Source organism: Gymnodraco acuticeps, unplaced genomic scaffold, assembly GCF_902827175.1.
Source record: "Gymnodraco acuticeps unplaced genomic scaffold, fGymAcu1.1, whole genome shotgun sequence".
Taxonomy (NCBI): Eukaryota; Metazoa; Chordata; class Actinopteri; order Perciformes; family Bathydraconidae; genus Gymnodraco; species Gymnodraco acuticeps.
This window is the reverse complement of record NW_022989798.1, coordinates 321,253-341,348: the sequence shown is the minus strand read 5'-3', so window position 1 is coordinate 341,348 and position 20,096 is coordinate 321,253. Positions and strand designations below refer to the sequence as shown.

Below are 20,096 nucleotides of genomic sequence, written 5' to 3'. Positions count from 1 at the left end.
TTTTCACAGTAACGCATTACTTTTTTGTAAGTAACTAGTAAAGTGACTGCGTTACTTTTGCAATGAAGTAACTAATAATGGTAACTAGTTACTGGTTTTCAGTAACTAGCACAACACTGTTCATAATACATAACAAGGTTCATGTGATGTGTAAAAAAAAAAGAATTGAGCATTAGAACTTTTTTGTTCAACCCACAATTTATTATAATACCAACAATGTATATAAATATAACTGGAAAATCTCACTATTTACAATATTGAACATCAGAACTTTTTTTCCTTCAACCAACTATTCATTATACACTGACAAAATGATCCTTCCTCCAGTAGTCCAATACATTGTCCAGTTTCAGCAGCCCCATGTATTTATAGAATCCTCTACAGTCAAGTCAGTCCATTTGTAGGTTTTACCCTTTCCCATCTCCTGTGCAGCCCGCTTGTTTGTGTTGGTACAGAGTGTCTGTACTGTTAGTGCACTGAAGAACAGCTTGAACAGGTCAAGGGGTTTGTTTGATACTGTTGAGCTGAGCTGTGGCCCGGGTGTGCGAACAGGTTGAAACCTGGAGACAGGGGGAGCAGTGTCAGGGTCTTCGCCTGTCTTCCAAGACAGTGGAGCTGGCTGCTGTGCAGGTGGGGGTGATGGTGCATGGGCAGCTGGTGGCTGTGTGGGAGGTACGTGTGCTCTACGAGACCTCTTTGCTGTCCGGGTTGATGGTGATGGCTGTGGCTGTGGTGGAGCTGAGGTGTATCTTGACCTCGTCGCAGGCAGCTGTCGTGATGCTGGTCCGCTAGTCATTGGTGGGGATGGCAGTGGTGAAGGCCCTTGATCCACGGTAGATCTCAACATGGTGGCAGGCACAGCTGGAGGCTCCTGGATAAATGTCATCTGTGGGCCGCTATGCCCAGGCAGCTGTGAAACCTCTCTGTAAAACAAATACAAATTGTGGGACAATAATTATTACGAAGTTCAACACACACACACACACACACACACACACCTATGTATTGTACTCCCCATTACTACATAGCACTCCCCACAAATAAATAAATTAAATGTCTCCGTTGTGGGACAAATAAAGGATTATCTCATGCATCTACACATGTAATCTTACTTATACACACCAAAATAACGTTTACACATAAATAAAGTTTACACAGAGTAAACGTTTACTAATCAAGAGTCTATTTTGTCCAAAGATAAAATTCATGACGGAAAAAATAAATGGCTGATGAATCTATTGTTCATTTTCGTGCTTCTCCCCACAAAATGGCAAATGCACATGTAAATAAGTATATGACAGTCTCATCTGTACAGAACAGTACGGTAAAATAATCACAGACACACATGTAAATAAGTCTATGACAAAGTCTCATCTGTACAGAACAGTATGATCAAATAAAATACATGTCTATAAATGTCTCCGTTGTGGGACGAATAAAGGATTATTTTTATTCATCTACACATGTAACCTTACTTATACATGCCAAAATAACGTTTACACATAAATAACATTTACACAGAGTAAACGTTTACTAATCAAGAGTCTATTTTGTCCCGAGAAAAAGTTCATGAGGGGAAAATAAAAAGGTTGATAAATCCATTGTTCATTTTCGCGGTACTCCTCACAAAATGGCCAATGCACTACAAGTTATATTTACACTTACCCATCCTCAAATGGATCCCTGCTGTCCCTGTATTCTTCAGAAGAAGAAGAGTCGAAGCCTTCAGGTTCTGATGAGCCATCTTCGTCACTGCCGCTCGCGAAAATAAAATCCAGCGCGTCCGCAACGGTAAAGTTCCTTCGAGACATTTTCTCTATCTTGATTGATTGATTGATTGAAAAGTTTATTAACAGCTTGTATATTGGGTACAGTACAGTACAGCTCAAATCATACAATTGTTAAGGGGATGCAGACCAGAGAAAGACTTTCGTCTTGTTTACATCAGGGTCCCCCATTTCCAATTCATCATGTCATTTAAGACATATAAGACATATTTGACATACAGATGGCTTATTTACAATTTACATACAGGTGGTCAGGTAGTCTTCTTCACAGACTAAAAGACTGAAACTGATGGGAGACAAGTGTTATATGTTTTTTTATTGGTGGGTAGGTCCTTAGATTTCTCGAGTGTCCATTGGTCATTTCAGACCGACATGGCTGCCGGCCGGCCGAGATGTCCTTGACTGACACACAAATCCACCAATCACAGTGTAATCAAGCTGCTTTGAGCGGCAATATTGGCTGTTGTGCCCTGGGTACAGTCTCACAGGAGATACTCTTGAAAAGCTACGATTCTAGCGATTCCGCAGATATCTGAATCATATATCAATAAATAAATAAATGTGCACTTGTGTTTGTGAAAACACCTAGGACTAACACGTTAACTAAGATAATGTCAATGTACTAAGAGATAACCCTTTATAAGGAGCAATGAGCTGTTAACCCCATGAATTGTATATTTCATGCTTGAAATCAATGACTGTGATTCAGACAGGAGTGTTTCTATTTCTGAAGAAGATTCTCATTCAACTTGAAACTGAATGTATGAATTATCCCCCCATGTTATCAGTACCATAAAAGTCCTTAAACATAAAGAGTTGCTGCAGTGTAGACAGTAGCTTTACATTCAGCCCTTACTGTCTTTACAGTATCATGATATAGTGTTGCTGTGACTCCACAAGAGTTTCTGAAGCATGTCATTCTTCCCTTGACCAACCCCTTTTGAAACAGTGTGAGCAGATCCATATCATTTGGACAGTAAAAAAGCACACATCTCCTCAGCATCACCCTCTCTGCACTCAGTCAGTCTTTATTAATGTGGCGTGGCATCAGTGATCATGGATATGTGATGATATTGCCAGAATGTGTAAACACTGTTAGATGAATGAGTAATCAGACACATCCTGCAGCAGTCACTCCTCAGGAAAGGGATCACAACATGAGTGGGAGTGTGTGTGTGTGTGTGTGTGTGTGTGTGTGTGTGTGTGTGTGTGTGTGTGTGTGTGTGTGTGTGTGTGTGTGTGTGTGTGTGTGTGTGTGTGTGTGTGTGTGTGTGTGTGCACACATGCATGCACAGGCTGCTGTGGTCCACAGGAAATGTGACCTCCATTCTACTTCCTTGTCTCGTCCTCCAGTTAACACTACGCAGTGTAAGAGGGTATCTACCTGTGTGATGGCTAAACCCAGAGCTGTGCCCAAGTGTTTCTCATGTAAGATGCATGCAGTGTGTGTGTGTGTGTGTGTGTGTGTGTGTGTGTGTGTGTGTGTGTGTGTGTGTGTGTGTGTGTGTGTGTGTGTGTGTATGTGTGTGTGTGTGTGTGTGTGTGTGTGTGTGTGTGTGTGTGTGTGTGTGTGTGTGTGTGTGTTTCCTGTACTGTCTGGAGTGTTTCACTGTAGGTAGAGGCTCCACTGGGTGTGTATTCTGAATCCTAAAATAATGAAGCTTGGTGACAGTTACATAAGCAGCTGTTTGACCCTGTTACCCATAACACCACTGTGAGGTATGCCAGGGACGCATTCCATTCAGCAGGCTGTTTCCTCCTCCCTGCCACGCTTCCAAGTGGAGAGGTGTCGGGGGAGGGGAAACAATCATCTGAAATAAACTGTGCACAGTTTGACATTTACAGTTTTGTATAAAACGTCAAATGTTGACATTTGGCTTCTTCAAATGTGCTGCTTGTAAACCCAGGTGAGCCCATGGCAGTGTGTGTCTAACCAGAGGTGCACAGGTGGGGGGGGCTGAGGGTGGGTGGACACCGCTGATCGGCTTGCGGGGGGGATCACTTTCAGCACGGCTCACAGGATGTCATGAACTCAACGTATTGAAATGCAAACAGTGTTTATTTCCTCTCCATGAACTAATCATATAAAAAGAGTTACTTAATAGACCGGATACCCTCACTGATGTTTATACTTAATACAATACCATTTATTTAATACAATTTGCTATTTAAACAGTATATAAACTGTATATATAAAACATGATTTAGGTTCTAATTGAAGTGGCGATATTATATTTAGATGCCTTCATTAAAAGGACATTCGGCATCAAATTGTTGTTGAGATTTTGAGAAAGCAGGATTTCGACAAAGATCTCCATGCAGCTAGCCGTGATGGCTGTTCAGGCTACTTTCTGTGCTCACTGTTTTAAAGCCTTTTAGCCTAAATCCTTGTTTTACCAAACCTCTACAATACTGATGGCATGTGCAAAGTTAGCACAACTGATAAAGTCAAAATGATTCATTAAATGTGTTCATTTTCACTTGTTTAGGATAAAGGGGCGACTTCTTGACTGTGCCTTGCAGTGTGTGTGTGTGTGTGTGTGTGTGTGTGTGTGTGTGTGTGTGTGTGTGTGTGTGTGTGTGTGTGTGTGTGTGTGTGTGTGTGTGTGTGTGTGTGTGTGTGTGTGTGTGTGTGTGTGTGTGTGTGTGTGTGTGTGTTTTAGGCTCAGAGGATGTTTTGGTAAGTATGAAGTCATGTGGTGTTTCTACTTGTGAATTACTTTTAATATGTTGGGCATTGTTTACTGGGTACAAAGCAGCTCACCTCTGCATTTCACTTATATGTACATTTCATCCAGAATTAATAATTACATTGCAATGCAAACAACTGATTTTCTTCTAATTGATGAAAATGACCAAATAAAAAATAAACAATGGCGAGTGAAGTGAAACAAACAAACACAAATGAGTAATGGTCCTTTAGAATCCAATAAAGCCCTGTTGCTTTATACTCACTATATCAATAGTCTAACCCTTAACACTGCTACAATAGTTGGCAGTGAGGTAGTGCTCAACATGTTACATGGGCTGGTGGCTGGTTGTGAAGCAGAGATGAACAGTACATTAGAATAGTGTGTGTTAGGGCCTGAATCCCAAAGGGGAGGTGTTTGGTGGAGCTGTCAGGTGGTGTTACAAATTCAGAGAGTGCAGTTGCTTAATTGATGCATGTATGAGATTGTAGATATCTCTGATATTTTATATTTAAAAGGAAGACTAATCATTGCAAATAGCCCTTATTTACTGTAAACTATAGTGAACAGTGTCTTTAGGGGCAAAGGGACCTACATTTCGCTCCAAACCTTTGAACATTTGTGGTAGTTGCGTCTGCATGTACATCATGTGCGTAACAGATGATTAAAGCTGAAGTCCCTGAGCACAAAGTCAAACTGAGAGCAGACTGTTCAACCCGACCCTTCTAATGAACCCTTCCTTCTACTTTCAAAATAAAAGCGGGAGCAGAGGCATTTTCTTACCTACTGCAGTGGTTCCCAAACGGTGTGCTGCAGCACACTGGTGTGCCGTGAGGCAAGTCCGGGTGTGCCGTGGGATTTTGTGCAACCATACGTTATTATTGCAATATACAACTACACAAAAATAATTATTTTTTAATTTACTATATCAGTACTTTGTAGGTTTATATGTACGTAATCTGCGCGACTTGCACGTCCACATCTCCACGTGCAGTGCTGCATAAACATGGCTGAGTCAGTATGCCCATTATTTGGAGTTCGTCCGAAGAATAGACAGGAATGTGACGGTGAGGTGCAAACTGTGTCCAGGCCAGAAGCTGTTATCCACTGCTGTAAACACCACGTGGTCAAACCTCAACACACACCTGCAAAGAACACATGCTAAGGTGAAGCTACCGCACAGCTATTTGTTGTTTGTTTATATCACGTAGTCTGTTCTTCTTCTCTGTCTTCCGGTTGTTGCCTGTTTTGAATGAACACACTACCGCCGCCTGCTGGTAAGGAAAGTTATTGCCACTCACGCATGTGCTCGGCGAGTAAAGTAACGAGTTACTTTATGTAGATAGTAACGAAGTAGTGTAATATATTACTTTTTTTAAAGTAATACATTTATAATTTATAATTTATAATGTGTAGTTCCGGACCATGGACAATGCAGCTTCCTTGCATTGACAGTTCTCTGTGCTGAATTTCTGCTGAGTTTCCTTTGCCTCATTTTTTATTTTGTGACCTGTCTGGTTTAAATGAGTGTGTTGCTGCTTTGATGAAGCCTAATTTGATAAAGTTTCAAATTAATTTCTGAAATATTTCGTAATATAGTTGTCTTTGTCACATTTTATTTGGCATTAGTAAATAATTATGCACATTTACAGATACTTTACATGATATGAGTGATAACACGTGTTATAAGGGCTATTTTGCACAATAGGTGTGCCTTGGGATTTTGACTTGTCCTTTGGTGTGCCTTGGGCACAAAAAGTTTGGGAACCACTGACCTACTGGATGGACATAAAGAGCAGTATTGGCAATGAATGTGTAATTAAGACTCAAATAAGGAGAGAAACATTTGACATACAACTCAATATATTGATTCCTGTTTTGAATTCAGTTGTAAAGATGGTGGAGCGTCTCTGATCCAGACACAGGTCACCAGCCGTGTTGTCTCCTTGGTTTCTCTGAATCTGTCTCCAGAGGTCAGACGGTGCCTTCAGGTTCCAGCACCCAGCATCTGTGTACACTCAGGTTTTAACCTCCTGCTGCTCTCCCTCCATCAGGCTACATCGAAGCTGTGGTGATCCCTGCAGGAGCCTGGAGGATCAAAGTTGTCGAGGACAGACCCTCACACAGCTTCCTGGGTAATGATGCCTGTGTTATAGGGTGGCAATAAGTCATGCTTTTGTTTTAACTTGATATTATAAAGGAAATGGTGATTGCAAAATGTAATGGCTGTAGAAAAGGCATCACTGCCTGGGAATACAATCATATAGATGTTAACCACTGCCTTTAATCATAGCACAGAGCTTAGGTGTCTATCCACCATGCTCACCATATATAAACAAGTAGATGAAAATCAACCGAATATGTTATATCAGAGGAAAAGTTGCAAAGCTGTCTGTCAAATATGAAAGGATAACTAACTTCCTGAAATGCTGATGTTTCTTTGTGAACATTTGGCAGCTGCTGTTGTGTCTACAAAAAACTACTTTAGTATAAATACTATGCATTTAAATGACTTCTTGTTCATTTGTATCTTATCTGGATAGATGTATGGAAAACATACACACTTTGTACTTTTCCCTCAAAAAATCAGTCCAAAATCTGGGGCATCCTTTACATGAATCAGAATCAATGCAGTAAGTAAAGACATTTAATGAAATGCCAATCAGTAGAAATCTGTGACTGTTGAACCTCCAGTGTTAACAGAACCACTTTTCATAACGGGAATCCCTCAAATAAACAGGAAGTGTACTGTGCACACATCAGTGTCTGGTGGATGAGGACACATGTTGTAACGATGGGCAGAAAGGACATTATCCTGAAATGAACACATGTTCAAAGTGCTGTTTCTGACCCCCCCTATCCCCCTCCCAGCGCTGAAGGACTCCAGTCAGAGGTCCATCAACAGCGACTGGAAGATCGAGCTGCCGGGAGAGTTCCAGCTGGCAGGGACCACGGTGCGCTACGTCAGGAGGGGCCTCTGGGAGAAAATGTCTGCCAAGGGACCCACCAAGGGCCCCCTACACCTGATGGTAAACACCAGCGTCTCAGAATGTCAGGGATGATATTCATGAGCAGGTCGTTATCATCAGGAGAAGAACCTGACGGAGGAGCCTTGACCCCCCCCTGAAGGGATTCTTCCCACTGTAATGACCGGGTCGCTGCACAATATCCCACTTATTACACGGCTACTTACTAAATCGATCAATCATTTGAAACATCTTTTTTTTTATATATCTTTTTTTTTCAGTTATAAAATAAATAGACATTGCTCCAGATAACAGAACATACAACAAAACATGTAACAACAAACAACTAAACAATACATAACGGGGCTGGGGGGGATGCAAGGATGACCTCCTAAGACATCTGATTGTGACATACACAGGACATTACATTACACAGGAGATGCTATATTGACAGGGTCAGATAGGAGAGCTGCGGACAGTGAACCGCAGTCCTCCTGTCTCCCCTCAAAATCCCCCAGCAGAGAAGCTGCACGCTCCATGTTCAGTAGGTCCAGATACTCCCTCAGCCATGAGTCCCTAGTAAAGCAGGCTGGTTTGCGTTCCTTCCAGTTTAGCAGGACGAGTCTTTTTGTGGCTAAACAGCCCAATGTCCAGAGCCGATCGGCAGTCCTTGCAACATTGCCATCTGGCTTGAGACCCAGCATGCAATGGGACATGCAGGGAAATTCACTTTGAAAGATTCAGACATTAAGGATATTTCTTCTGACCAAAGTGTTTTTACCGCTGGGCATTCCCAGAGTAGGTGCAACAATGTACCTCGCTTGCCACATTCATGTAAGTCATGTAAGTCATAAGTCTCTGTGTTTATTGTCCATCTTGGATTTTGTAACAGGGGTGATGTAAGCTCTATTGAGCATTTTGAACTGTATGATCCTGAATCTTACACATTTAGAAGAGAACATAGCTGACCTCCAAATGGAGTTCCATTGCAAAGCAGACAGAGAGATATTCAAGGCTTGCTCCCAGGCCTGGGAAACAACATCTTGATTTGAACATGATTTTATTGTTCAAAAGTGATCATATATAATATTTTTGGATTTATTTAGTACTGGCCGGAGACACAAACCCAGACACAACAACAGTGTAGGGGAGATGACATTCCCATCGCACAACAAAGTTAAATACATTGATCAAATAAAACAACAGTTATAAGGGTTATTACACTGCCAACCAATGGGAGTTGTCTTTGAATTTGCCTCTTGTTTTTCACCCAGCTTCTACTTCTTACAGATCTGGAGCGCGCACACTTTCAGATTTTGAGACAATACATCTTGCAGTAACCAAAATGTTTCAGTTTGTTTCAGTTTGCAGCATTCCCATTGTTTCGTAGAAAGAGTTGCATTTACAAGTAACACTAGCAGCACAGAGAGGACCACCCCCCCCCCCCACAGGCCTGAACACTTCATTCAGAGATTGGGCATCGTTGTGATGCAGTGGAATCTGGTTAATCTCATGTTAGGGATGTCAATTTGTGGCAAACAACGTCATCTTCAATTCATCTTCTTCTCCTCTGAGGGCACTGAGACCACTACTCATTGGATACTACATACTCATTTCAGTTTTTCCATGTATTTATATCAGTAGTGATTGAATATATGTGCTGCCATCCCTCTACAAATTCAACACTTCATTTACATTCAACTCTTTTTTCTTTTCAGTTTAAAATAGCAGTAGTTGTGTCCCTCATGAATAAGACAGGGACGTTTCACAGTGATTAGCTTATTGGCTAGGCCATATTTCATATCAGCATTCTTTACAACACACCACTAGCTCTACAGGTAAGTTATTTATTCAATTCACATATTATAGTTGAGTGCAGATAAACATGCTTATTTCACACAAATGAGTATATATTGCATGTTCTTACCTTAACTTGTACATTAACTCCATTCACCTATCCTTCTGACTTTGTTGTAGAAAGATCCATTTTTACTCCGCCTCCCCTGACCGCACATCCCTGGCCTCGATACATCTGGTTAATTAGTTGTGTTTTTTAAAGAATAGCTAATAAAGCTCTGCTAACTTCCCTATAACTTGAGATGGGTACAGCCATGGGAGGAGACTGGCACTGGGAGGTGCTTGTTGGCCCTTCCAGAGCAGGGCCCCAGCAAGGTGATGACCCCTGCTGAGAGCTCTGAGGTAACGCAGCTTGGCCGAATCAAATCCTAGTGTTGATTTACTGTCCAGTTTGTGACAACATGAAACTTTGCTAAGTTTGCTAACTACTGTCTTCTACGGACATAGATTAACGGCAGGTATAGTGAGGAAAGGTGGTTGAGTTTCAGCTCTGCGGGACTTTTATTTAATGGTCTCCTATCATGCGAAATGCAATTGTGTTTGTCTTTTCTACATAACTATGTGTCCCCGGTGCGTCAGGGAACTCACCAAGTGTCAGAAAATAAAACCCTCTCTCTTTTCCTCCGTACCCTAATCTCTAAAAACGGGTCTGCAACAGAGCTGATCCAGATTTGCGTCCGATATCACGTAATATCGGCAATGTGGGCTGGCTTTACGCCCATGGCCCTATCAGAAATGTCACTGTAACAATGCCCGACGTGTTCTGGAAGTAATATGGTCTGTGTAACATTAGCAAGCATCGCTAACACTCAGAGTTAAACCTGTAGAGAGCATGTGTGAAGAAGCAGGATATAAAAGGAACTCACCTTGTAGTAAACCCGCAAGAGAAAAAGCATTTGAGCTCCATACTGTTTCAGAAATATTCCTTGATGTGGTTTTTGGCGTTTAATCACGGCAGCATTTAGCTGAGTATCTACCGGTAGAATTGTCCTGCATGAGCTCCCCCTCCTTTTTCTATTTTTCCATTTATTTATTTTTGAGCAACAGACTCAGAATCAGCGTTTCTCTAACAGGGCATAACAGAGGGATATGAGGCATGGCTACAATGGGTGATCGGTTTGGTATTTTGAGCAAAACACATCATAGACATGTTTTTGATATATTTGTATATATCTGAGACCTATAATATATGCCTACAAATCGTATAATAGGAGACCTTTAAACCCCTCTCTGTCCCCCCCCCCAGGTGCTGCTCTTCCATGACCAGAGCTATGGGATCCACTATGAATACACCTTGCCCCTGAACACAACGCAGGACAGGAGGAGCGAGGAGCACAGGGAGCCAGAGTACCTGTACATCTGGACACACAGCAGCTGGCAGGACTGCACGGTGCAGTGTGGAGGAGGTGACACACACACACACACACACACACACACACACAGTTAGAGCAGCCTAATTGTGAGGCGTCCCGCTGCGGGTCTTGTGAGCAGCTCCTCTTATCCTCTTACTGCTTCGTATATAACGATCACCCAGTGATGACAATATTCAGATGTAATGACGTGAGAAGAGCACTTTGAAGTTGCAGTTCTCTGCAGGAGAGCAGGTCAGGTGCTCCTGGATTAGTATTCTGCTCTCTTAATGCTGGATTAGAGTAGATCCCCTGTGGATGTTTCCAGAACACACAGCACAGTGAGACCTGACCAGCTTCTGTGAGCTACCGTTCCCTGCAGTCCTACAAGGCACTGACATGTTGCACCATAAAGTTCAATTATTCCTCTTCTTACAAAACAAGGTAACGTAAATTGTCACTTCATGTTGCACAAACATAGAATATATATACAAATATTTGTATTATGTCAGAATTAAATGAAATAAAAGTTATAAAAAATATTCAAATACTTACTAGTTACTCTTTGGCTTTGTGTGCACTTCCTGTGTCTGCTTCTCCTTACTGAGAGCCATACTGACGGGGAATTATCCAGTCCAGTTTCTCATTTATTATTTTGCATTCAAATAGGAATGTCCTCAAGCCATGACAGCCATTTTCATCATCATCATCATCATCATCATCATCATCATCATCATCATCATTTTCCATGTGCCGATTCATAATCCATCCAGTTTGTTCAATATGAAATCCCCTCATGAGTGTAATGAGGGGATTTCATTATTGTTCCTCCCCTTCATTATAAGTATAATCTTTGTAAACAATTGAAGTTGCTCTTTCAATTAAAAATATTTGTCTTAGCTTGGACTGTGAGTGGTTTCAATGTTGATGATGATGATGATGATGATGATGATGATGATGATGATGATGATGATGATGATGAAGTGCTCTGTGTCTCATGATGCTTCACTGAAAACTGCTTTCTTTAACGTGAGAATGTGTGTGTGTGTGTGTGTGTGTGTGTGTGTGTGTGTGTGTGTGTGTGTGTGTGTGGGGGTGTGTGTGTGTGTGTGTGTGGTGTGTGTGTGTGTGTGTGTGTGTGTGTGTGTGTGTGTGTGTGTGTGTGTGTGTGTGTGTGTGTGTGTGGGGGGTGTGTGTGTGTGTGTGTGTGTGTGTGTGTGTGTGTGTGTGTGTGTGTGTGTGTGTGTGTGTGTGTGTGTGTGTGTGTGTGTGTGTGTGTGTGTGTGCAGGTGAGAGGAGGACGGTGGTTTCCTGTATGAGGATATTCAATAAAACCATGGAGAGGGTCAACGATAGCTACTGTCAGCCTGATAACAGACCCCTCCCCCAAATACGACTCTGCAACTCCCACCACTGCCAGTACCGGTGAGACACACACACACACACACACACACACACACACACACACACACACACACACACACACAGTGTTTTGTAACTGCTGGTTGCTTGCTGACTATTAACTAGGGATGGGTATCGTCTGAAATGTATCGATTCCGGTTCTGCTTATCGATTCCGGTTCTTATCGATTCCCCGTTTCGATTCCAAAATTGTAAAAGAAAGAGGTCAAACTTTTAGATAACAAAAATATCTTTATTCTTTTAAGCTTTAACTGACATGTTTACAAATAAAAAATATACATGCAATACAAATGTATTGCACAATAGCTGTGCTTTATTTTAACTGAGCTACAGTATGCCTGTGGCAAGCTATTAACAGGCATTACACTGTGCCTTGTCTTTTTCTTTCTTAGCGTAGTGGAGCCTCACTTTAGAGCGTTTACCGCGATCTATCTTTGGTGTTATGAAGTGACTGAGCTCGTGAACTGTCTACGGGAGGGCGGGGGAGCCTCGCTGCGGGGCAACTGTGGACCTCTGTCGCCTGTCTGCGCAGCTTACATAATGCCATTTAAAAATGAAGGGCGGTGCCGGCCGGCTCGGTACGCTGACGGCCGGCACCGCCCTTCATTTTTGTAAACGGCATCAACGGCCCGCTGACGACCGGCCGTTCTGTGATTCTCCAGAACACACAGATGGCCAGTCCGCTATGTATTCCACCGGGTCACCGCGGCGCAGACGGACCCGCGGCGCAGACGGACCCGCTGGAATACAGGGTCTACCGCATTTAGGAACCGTTAAGCGGAACCGTTAAGCAGAACCGAAATTGTGTATTTTGTACGGGTACCCGGCATTTTCTTATCGGTTCTCATCTGGAACCGAGTTTCGGTTCCCAACCCTAGTATTAACTGATCCTGTCATTTAGAAAGTGAATCGGGAATATTTTGTAAAAATGACATGAATCATTTACTTTTGATAATAAGCTTAAAAGGGAGTTTATAATGAGCATCTCTATTTACCTCTGTTAGAGTATATCTGGATTAAACGTAGAGTGTAAATGTAGGCACATTTACCATTAGCTTTTATTTTTACATTTTTTATCCATTTTATTATGACTAATAAAGTAAAGCAAGTTCTGGCCATAACTCCATATGAGCCTGTGCATTTCTTTACGTCACCCAATCTGTTGTTTGGTCCGTTGCACTGCGCAGACCTGAGACTGTCTGCTGTTGTCCACAGGTGGGTGACAGGGGATTGGGGGTCCTGCTCCATCACGTGTGGTAAAGGTCTCCAGCAGAGGGGGGTAGCGTGTGTTTACCACCTGCAGAATGGCACCCTCTTCCACACCAGAGACCTGTTCTGTCAGGGGGGGAAGCCCCCTGTTGTGCAGGGCTGCGTGGGGCGCCTCTGCCTCTCAGTGTGGGAGGCCTCAGAGTGGGCCCAGGTACGTCCCCTCACTGCGCTCATCTCGTGTGAAACAACTGTAGCTCTGGACCAATGGATAGGGTTCGCTCATGAAAAACCTGGAAAAGTCATTCAAATGTAGAATGCAATATCTCGTTTTTAGAATGTGCCTTTTAGTTGCATCAAATATAGTTTACTAGTGTATCCAAGCATCGGAATAGTATGTGTAGTTTATAACGTAAGTTGGCATGTAAACGTTGCAGTGTTTTGGTGGGGACCCGTACGTACATTCAGTCACACCCCCACTAGCTTCCAGTGTCCTCTGCATGCATGAGAGATCAATCATTTATGGCTTTTTAAGGACATTTAGCAGTTACTAAAGAGACTGACCCAAGACGCGCTACCTTTCACACTCATTGAAATCAAACAGCACCTAAAGAAGCAGTTGGTCACTTTGGTCCTCTTTGCTGAAAGTGTCGATGCATGAGACAGATACTCTGTTAGAATGTTCCTCTGCTTCCAGTGCTCGTATTGGCATTTGATAGATTCCATTGCACCGATGAAGAAAATCTATCAGAGCTGAGGGGTCTCCTGAAGCCCGATCAAACTGTCAGAGCAGGCCTCCCTAATCAAGCATGAATCAAGATGATTTTATTACATTGCTCAATACTCGCCTCAAAACATTTGAGGAACATGTTTGAGTGCAGTGGTTAGCTGTGCATTGAGAAGCTTTGACCTGAGGAGCAGAACCTTGTTCCAGGTTGATAGTTTGCTCAGCGTTCACAAGCAGAGCATCCTGAGCTCTGACTGGTCTTTTTCCTTTAGGTGTGTTTGAATCTTGAAAAGGCCATTTGGAGCTCAGAGACACAGATAGAGCAGATACTCTGTAAACTGACATTATTTTGGTAAAAACCCCTTCAGTTTGGGAATGTCTGTGAAATAGATTTGACGTTAAACTGAGCCTTAAATGCTTTGGTGCATTTTGAACACGTAAGTCATGTTTAGAAGTAGGAGATGTGTATTGGCTGAGGAATGTTTGATGTCCCTTTTATACTATGATTGTTACATTTAAAACAAGGTATAGGCATAGCGTGAAGAACTGTTCCTTTTTGGTTATGCAGTCCCGTTTTCAAAGTAGCACAGTTGTATAAATGAGTTAGCATGCTGCCAAACTAAGATCAAGAAGCATTTGTTCCATATTGCACATGTTGTTAATAAAAACATCAGAATCTGTAAAAGTCTAAAAACCATTTTAAAGTATGTATGTTTAGCTCAGCCAAGGTGTGGCTGCCTTATGAAGAATAGACCATATTAGACAGTCGTGTTGCTTCTTCCCTGACATTATACTGTGTCCTCTCTTTCTACATGTTCTCCTGCAGTGTTCCTCAGACTGTGGGCGAGGCGTTCACAGTCGCACAGTGACCTGCACAAACCCTCAGGGGGTCTGTGACCCTCAGTCCCAGCCCCCCCATGAGGAGCCTTGTGAGGACCACTCCAAATGTTACGAGTGGAAGACTGGAGACTGGTCCAAGGTACGACTACCTCCAGACTCCCTGCTTTATTCTGACACACTGAAACACCTCCAAGCATTCACTCACCAACAATATGGGAAATCCCGCCCTCTAGGGGAAACGCCATGAACATGCTTCATTTATTAAGGCAGAATATAATCTTCCCATGAAACTATTTTCTATATCGGCAAGCTACAACAGTTTAGGCAAGGGTACCTTCACAGCAGTTGGAGTCCATTTATTCAAATGTGTCATCAGTCTTTGATGGTGTGGCCTTCACTGTCCTTCAGACTGCTGTTGAATCATCTTCTTTTCATCACTTCCCTGTCTGTGGGGAAACAGACAAAGTCTCTCGGTAGGAGATGTTGTGAGCGCCCTGCATCACTCTGGTATCACAGTGAGATTTACTGTGGAGGACATTTCCTTCCTCAGTTTATTCATTGAATGTGTCTGACACACACACACACACACACACACACACACACACACACACACACACACACACACACACACACACACACACACACTGAAGCATCTCCAGCAGCCTCACTACACCACACTGCACAGGGTTCAATCTATGGATTATGAATAAGGGCCATCATATTTTTTAATAATATTTTGTCTCTAATCATGAACAATGCAACTAGAATTATTATAATAAATTAAAAAAGAAATAATTTAATGATGACATCAGTGAGATCTGACACCTGATTGGTTGTTTCAGTGCTCGTCGTCCTGTGGGAAGGGCCTGCAGTCACGAGTGGTCCAGTGTATGCACAAAGTAACAGGTCGTCATGGTAACGACTGCCCAGTGACGTTGAGACCGCCAACCTACCGACCCTGTCACCACGGCACCTGCAACGAGAAAATCAATGTGAACACCATCACCTCCCCCAGGCTAGGTGAGACTATTTTAATGTTAAATTTGCCTTCATCGTTCATAAAAGAGCAAAAAAACGAATACGTAAGCTAAAACATCATCATGAGGTGTGCCTTAAATGCTAATAAAGTATGTTGTTCCATCATGGTTGACATTTTACCTTTGCTAAAAGGTTTAAAAGCCTTATGCAAAAACCACAAACAAACCAAACCCATTGGTTCTTAAAGAGGTCCTACTGTGCTATAGTTGTTCTAGCATGTCAATGTTCTGCAAAGGCGAAAATCCCTGTGTTCCCTCCAGAGGGAGTTTCTCTCCGACACACTCCCCCACCCCCCCCTGCCTGAAACGCCTCCATTGGACTGCTTTGTTTACTTACTAAACAAAGTGACATCACTAACACTTTTCAGACAGAGGGTGAAAAGAGTTGCTGCAGCACAGGCAGTATGAGAAACATAAGCCGCGTTCACACCGCAGTACTTTTCCCACTTTAGTTCTGAAATGTCGCGTTCACACCAAAAAGAGCCGGAACTCAAATTAGTTCATGAGAAACTTTTCACCCCCTTTTCCGTCCCTGCTAGAGAGCAGGGACTTTCGTGGGAGAAAAAGGTTCCTGTGTCTGATTGGCTGGGCGGATTGCAAACCACGCCCCGTAAAACTCCCAAAAAGTGTTGTGAAGCTGCCATTTTATTATCCTCGCATTAGCATTATTAGCATTAGCATTATTAGCATTAGCCCAGCGCAGAAACGCAGAGAGACTAACTTATGGCAACACAAAATAAAACATGGGAGCGGTGGAGATGAGGAGGTGTCGGCGTTCTGGCGATTTACTCGGAAGGCTTCAGTAGAAGCTGCTGGGACTCCCAGCAGCTTCTACTGAAGCCTTCCCCAACTCCGGGGACTTCCGGCCGGGGACTCCAGGTGGCAGTATACGCCGTGAAGTGGTTTGCGGCCTGCCAGTAAACCCAAAGCAGAAGAAGAAGAAGTGACGTCAGCGGCTTCATTTGCCTAATCCTCCCCCAGGGACTTATTCCGGTGTGAACGCGATCTGTACTTAGTTCATGAGAACTAAAGAGTTCTCATGAACTAAGTACTCATGAACCTTTGTGGGAAAAGTACTGCGGTGTGAAAGCGCCTATAAAGAGCTTTTTGAACATTAAAGCATGGAGACATGTCCCAGTAGAGACACAGAATACTGATATGAACCTGAGCCTAATGTCCTCTTCAAATATGTTTGAGAGAATTCATTACATAAAAAAACCATTCTGGCACCGAGGCCTGTTGCTTGAGTGTGACCCTAATGTCTTCATCTTTATTGAATTGGATTGAAACACTCTCCCCACTCCCCAGCTGCTCTGACCTATAAGTGCCTGGGGGACCAGTGGACCGTGTACTGCCAGGTGATCCGGGAGAAGAACCTGTGTCAGGACATGAGGTGGTACCAGCGCTGCTGCGACACCTGTAGGGACTTCTATGCAAAGAAAATACTGCACAAGAGCTAATGACTGAATGCACCTCCTTTCCTCTACGTAATGCTCCTTTTTGTAAATGTTTTGAATATTGTTAAATGTATAAAAAAAACAATTTATATTATTGATGGAACTTTTTGTATTTAAAAAAGAAAATGGCAAGTACATGTAAATGTACATTTTTAAACGGGCTCATAAGCTTCTATATTTAATGAGACTTGAACATGTCAGATTTGTCTCTTGCTGTACACCAAACAGAATCTAAGGAGCATCTGAGAGGCCGCTCCACACGGCTCACTCACACAGCCATGAGTTTAAGTGCTGGATCTGATGGACTGTGGCACGTCTGTCAGGGCTCTCCTTACTTTATAAATATGCTCTCCATTGTATCTTTTACTCTGTTGTACTGTTTTATAACTAAATGTTGCAATTTCAAATGACTAGTATGTTTATATATAACCCAAATAATTATACTTAAGTATGAATTAAGTATACGTTTTGATCAGGAGACCCACGTCTCCAGGTCTGTGGACAGCTCATGTAGCATGGTGCGAGCATTACACGTCTTTCAGATGCAGTCAAGTTTAAATTATTGTTGCAAACAATATTATTGCCTGTTCTACGATGTTTTTACATTCACCCCTCAGATCCACCTCAGGGTAAAAAGCAGCATGAGCATAGACAAACAGCTGCTCTCATTGGCTGTTTCCCTGCCCATCATCCTGAGCATGGACATGGTATAGCCTTTAATCAGTCAATAGCTTTGTCGTAAGTGGTGAACAGGGGGGGAGGGAGGGGGGGAGGGACCTACCATGGCTGTTTTCAAGCATGTGCCTTTAGCATTCAGACAGGAGCTCTTTACTCATAGCCAGACACACTAGGTTCATGTCAAAATGATAGAAAAACCTCAAGTAAACATTTGAACTCTTGGCTTTTTAAACAATCCAATATATGATCATTTGTCCACATAACATGTCAACATCATACCTGAGGAAGATTCCATTATATTCGTCCTTTCTAATGTTCATATCAGGATCAAATCCTGTCCACATGACCAATCTGAATACTTATTATTGGTGGAAATGCAACTGGAGCTCTTTGGTAACTGATTGAACACCAGAAGAAGAGCTTCTGCACTTTAGCTGCAACAATAACAGTTAAGCAAGCCGACAATTATCTATAAACACAAAAACCTGGATGAAATGTATTCATGAACTTTATTTACTCCACTCACCCATAGTTATGCCGCCCATGATCTCCAATCTCCCCCACAGCTCACATGCAGTATAACCGTTTTGGCACATATGACATGGGATAGAAACAGACACATCCACTTGAACATCAGTGTACAATATATTCTTTATTGTTTAATTTAACGTAAGTAAAGCCAATGCACTGTGTAAAGACACATTTCCTTCATCAACACAGTGAAACATCAACACAGTGTAACATCAACACAGTGTAACATCGACACAGTGAAACATCGACACAGTGAAACATCGACACAGTGAAACATCGACACAGTGAAACATCGACACAGTGAAACATCAACACAGTGAAACATCAACACAGTGTAACATCGACACAGTGAAACATTGACACAGTGAAACATCAACACAGTGAAACATCAACACAGTGAAACATCAACACAGTGAAACACATATTACATATTTGTAATTACCACTATATCTTATCACCACTTCAATGTCATGCAAGGGCGTTGCTATCAATGGCATAGCGCTGTGATGATTCCCTTTTAAATATTTAAACAGCAGCTGCTTTTTGTTCTCCCTGCCCACCTTCACACAGTACCGGAGCTCGTGTGGTGTGTGTGTGTGTGTGTGTGTGTGTGTGTGTGTGTGTGTGTGTGTGTGTGTGTGTGTGTGTGTGGTGTGTGTGTGTGTGTGTGTGTGTGTGTGTGTGTGTGTGTGTGTGTGTGTGTGTGTGTGTGTGTGTGTTCACTAAGGGTTTAATGGTGCTATCTTCTGACCCGTGTCACTGTTGTGGAGTTCAGCTTATTGTCAGTAACGGTGCTATTGTCAATGTCAACAGTTGTCTGTTTTAATGTTGTAAGACTATTTAATAATGTTGCCATTTATTGTCTTTTTTTTTTCAATGTAGTGCAAATATTAACTATTTCTGTACTGTACTTTTTGTTGCACCGACAGTATGTTTGGTATGGACTGCCACTACATGTATTTAATGGTGCCGGTCCTGGATAAGTGGATGAACATGGACGGATGTTTGGAACTGAGTTCATATGTTTAACAGCCATGTTACCTGTTGTCTGCTGCATTTGTAGTCACACTATATTTGTGCTGTCATCCACTTTCTGTCCAATATTCCTCACATCATTCTGAGCAGGAGCCTGAATGGTAGGATCAAATTATATTGTAATAAGTCTACTGTAAAGTAATTCTTTGTTTTGTCACATAATAAATGATATGACCCACTAAGTTATGTGGAGTTACTATGGGCTTAGATATGTCTCATAATTATTTGTGTGAACATAAAAATAATTTGTGTGTAAATATGTGATTTGTAAATGTAAAACACCATCCACAAATGCATTTCAAAGATTTGCAAACTCACTGTGGCACTCTATTGCATCCCCGCATCAAAGACACAGACTCATGTTCCCACTAAAGTAGGGGTGAGTGTAATAAGGAGCCAAAGTTGACGATGCCAGGAGCATATAAGGATTTATCCACGATGTTGAAAATGTAAAAAAAAATATTTTAAAACATAAAGATAAAAAGGTTTTAAAAAGTAAATGTTTAATGTAAGCA

General features: G+C 42.3%; 1 protein-coding gene across 1 annotated transcript in view; it reads left to right on the top strand.

The window, feature by feature from the left end:
• The window catches only part of adamts17 (ADAM metallopeptidase with thrombospondin type 1 motif, 17), a 215,791-nt gene extending 196,001 nt beyond the window's left edge, over positions 1–19,790 (top strand). Inside the window, 8 exon segments of the mRNA XM_034222448.1 lie at positions 6,532–6,612; positions 7,349–7,506; positions 10,547–10,706; positions 11,939–12,074; positions 13,286–13,490; positions 14,830–14,982; positions 15,686–15,863; positions 17,189–19,790. Of these exon segments, the coding sequence (XP_034078339.1) occupies positions 6,532–6,612; positions 7,349–7,506; positions 10,547–10,706; positions 11,939–12,074; positions 13,286–13,490; positions 14,830–14,982; positions 15,686–15,863; positions 17,189–17,340 (1,223 nt within the window). The 3' untranslated portion in view covers positions 17,341–19,790.
• The last annotated feature ends 306 nt before the right edge of the window (positions 19,791–20,096 follow it).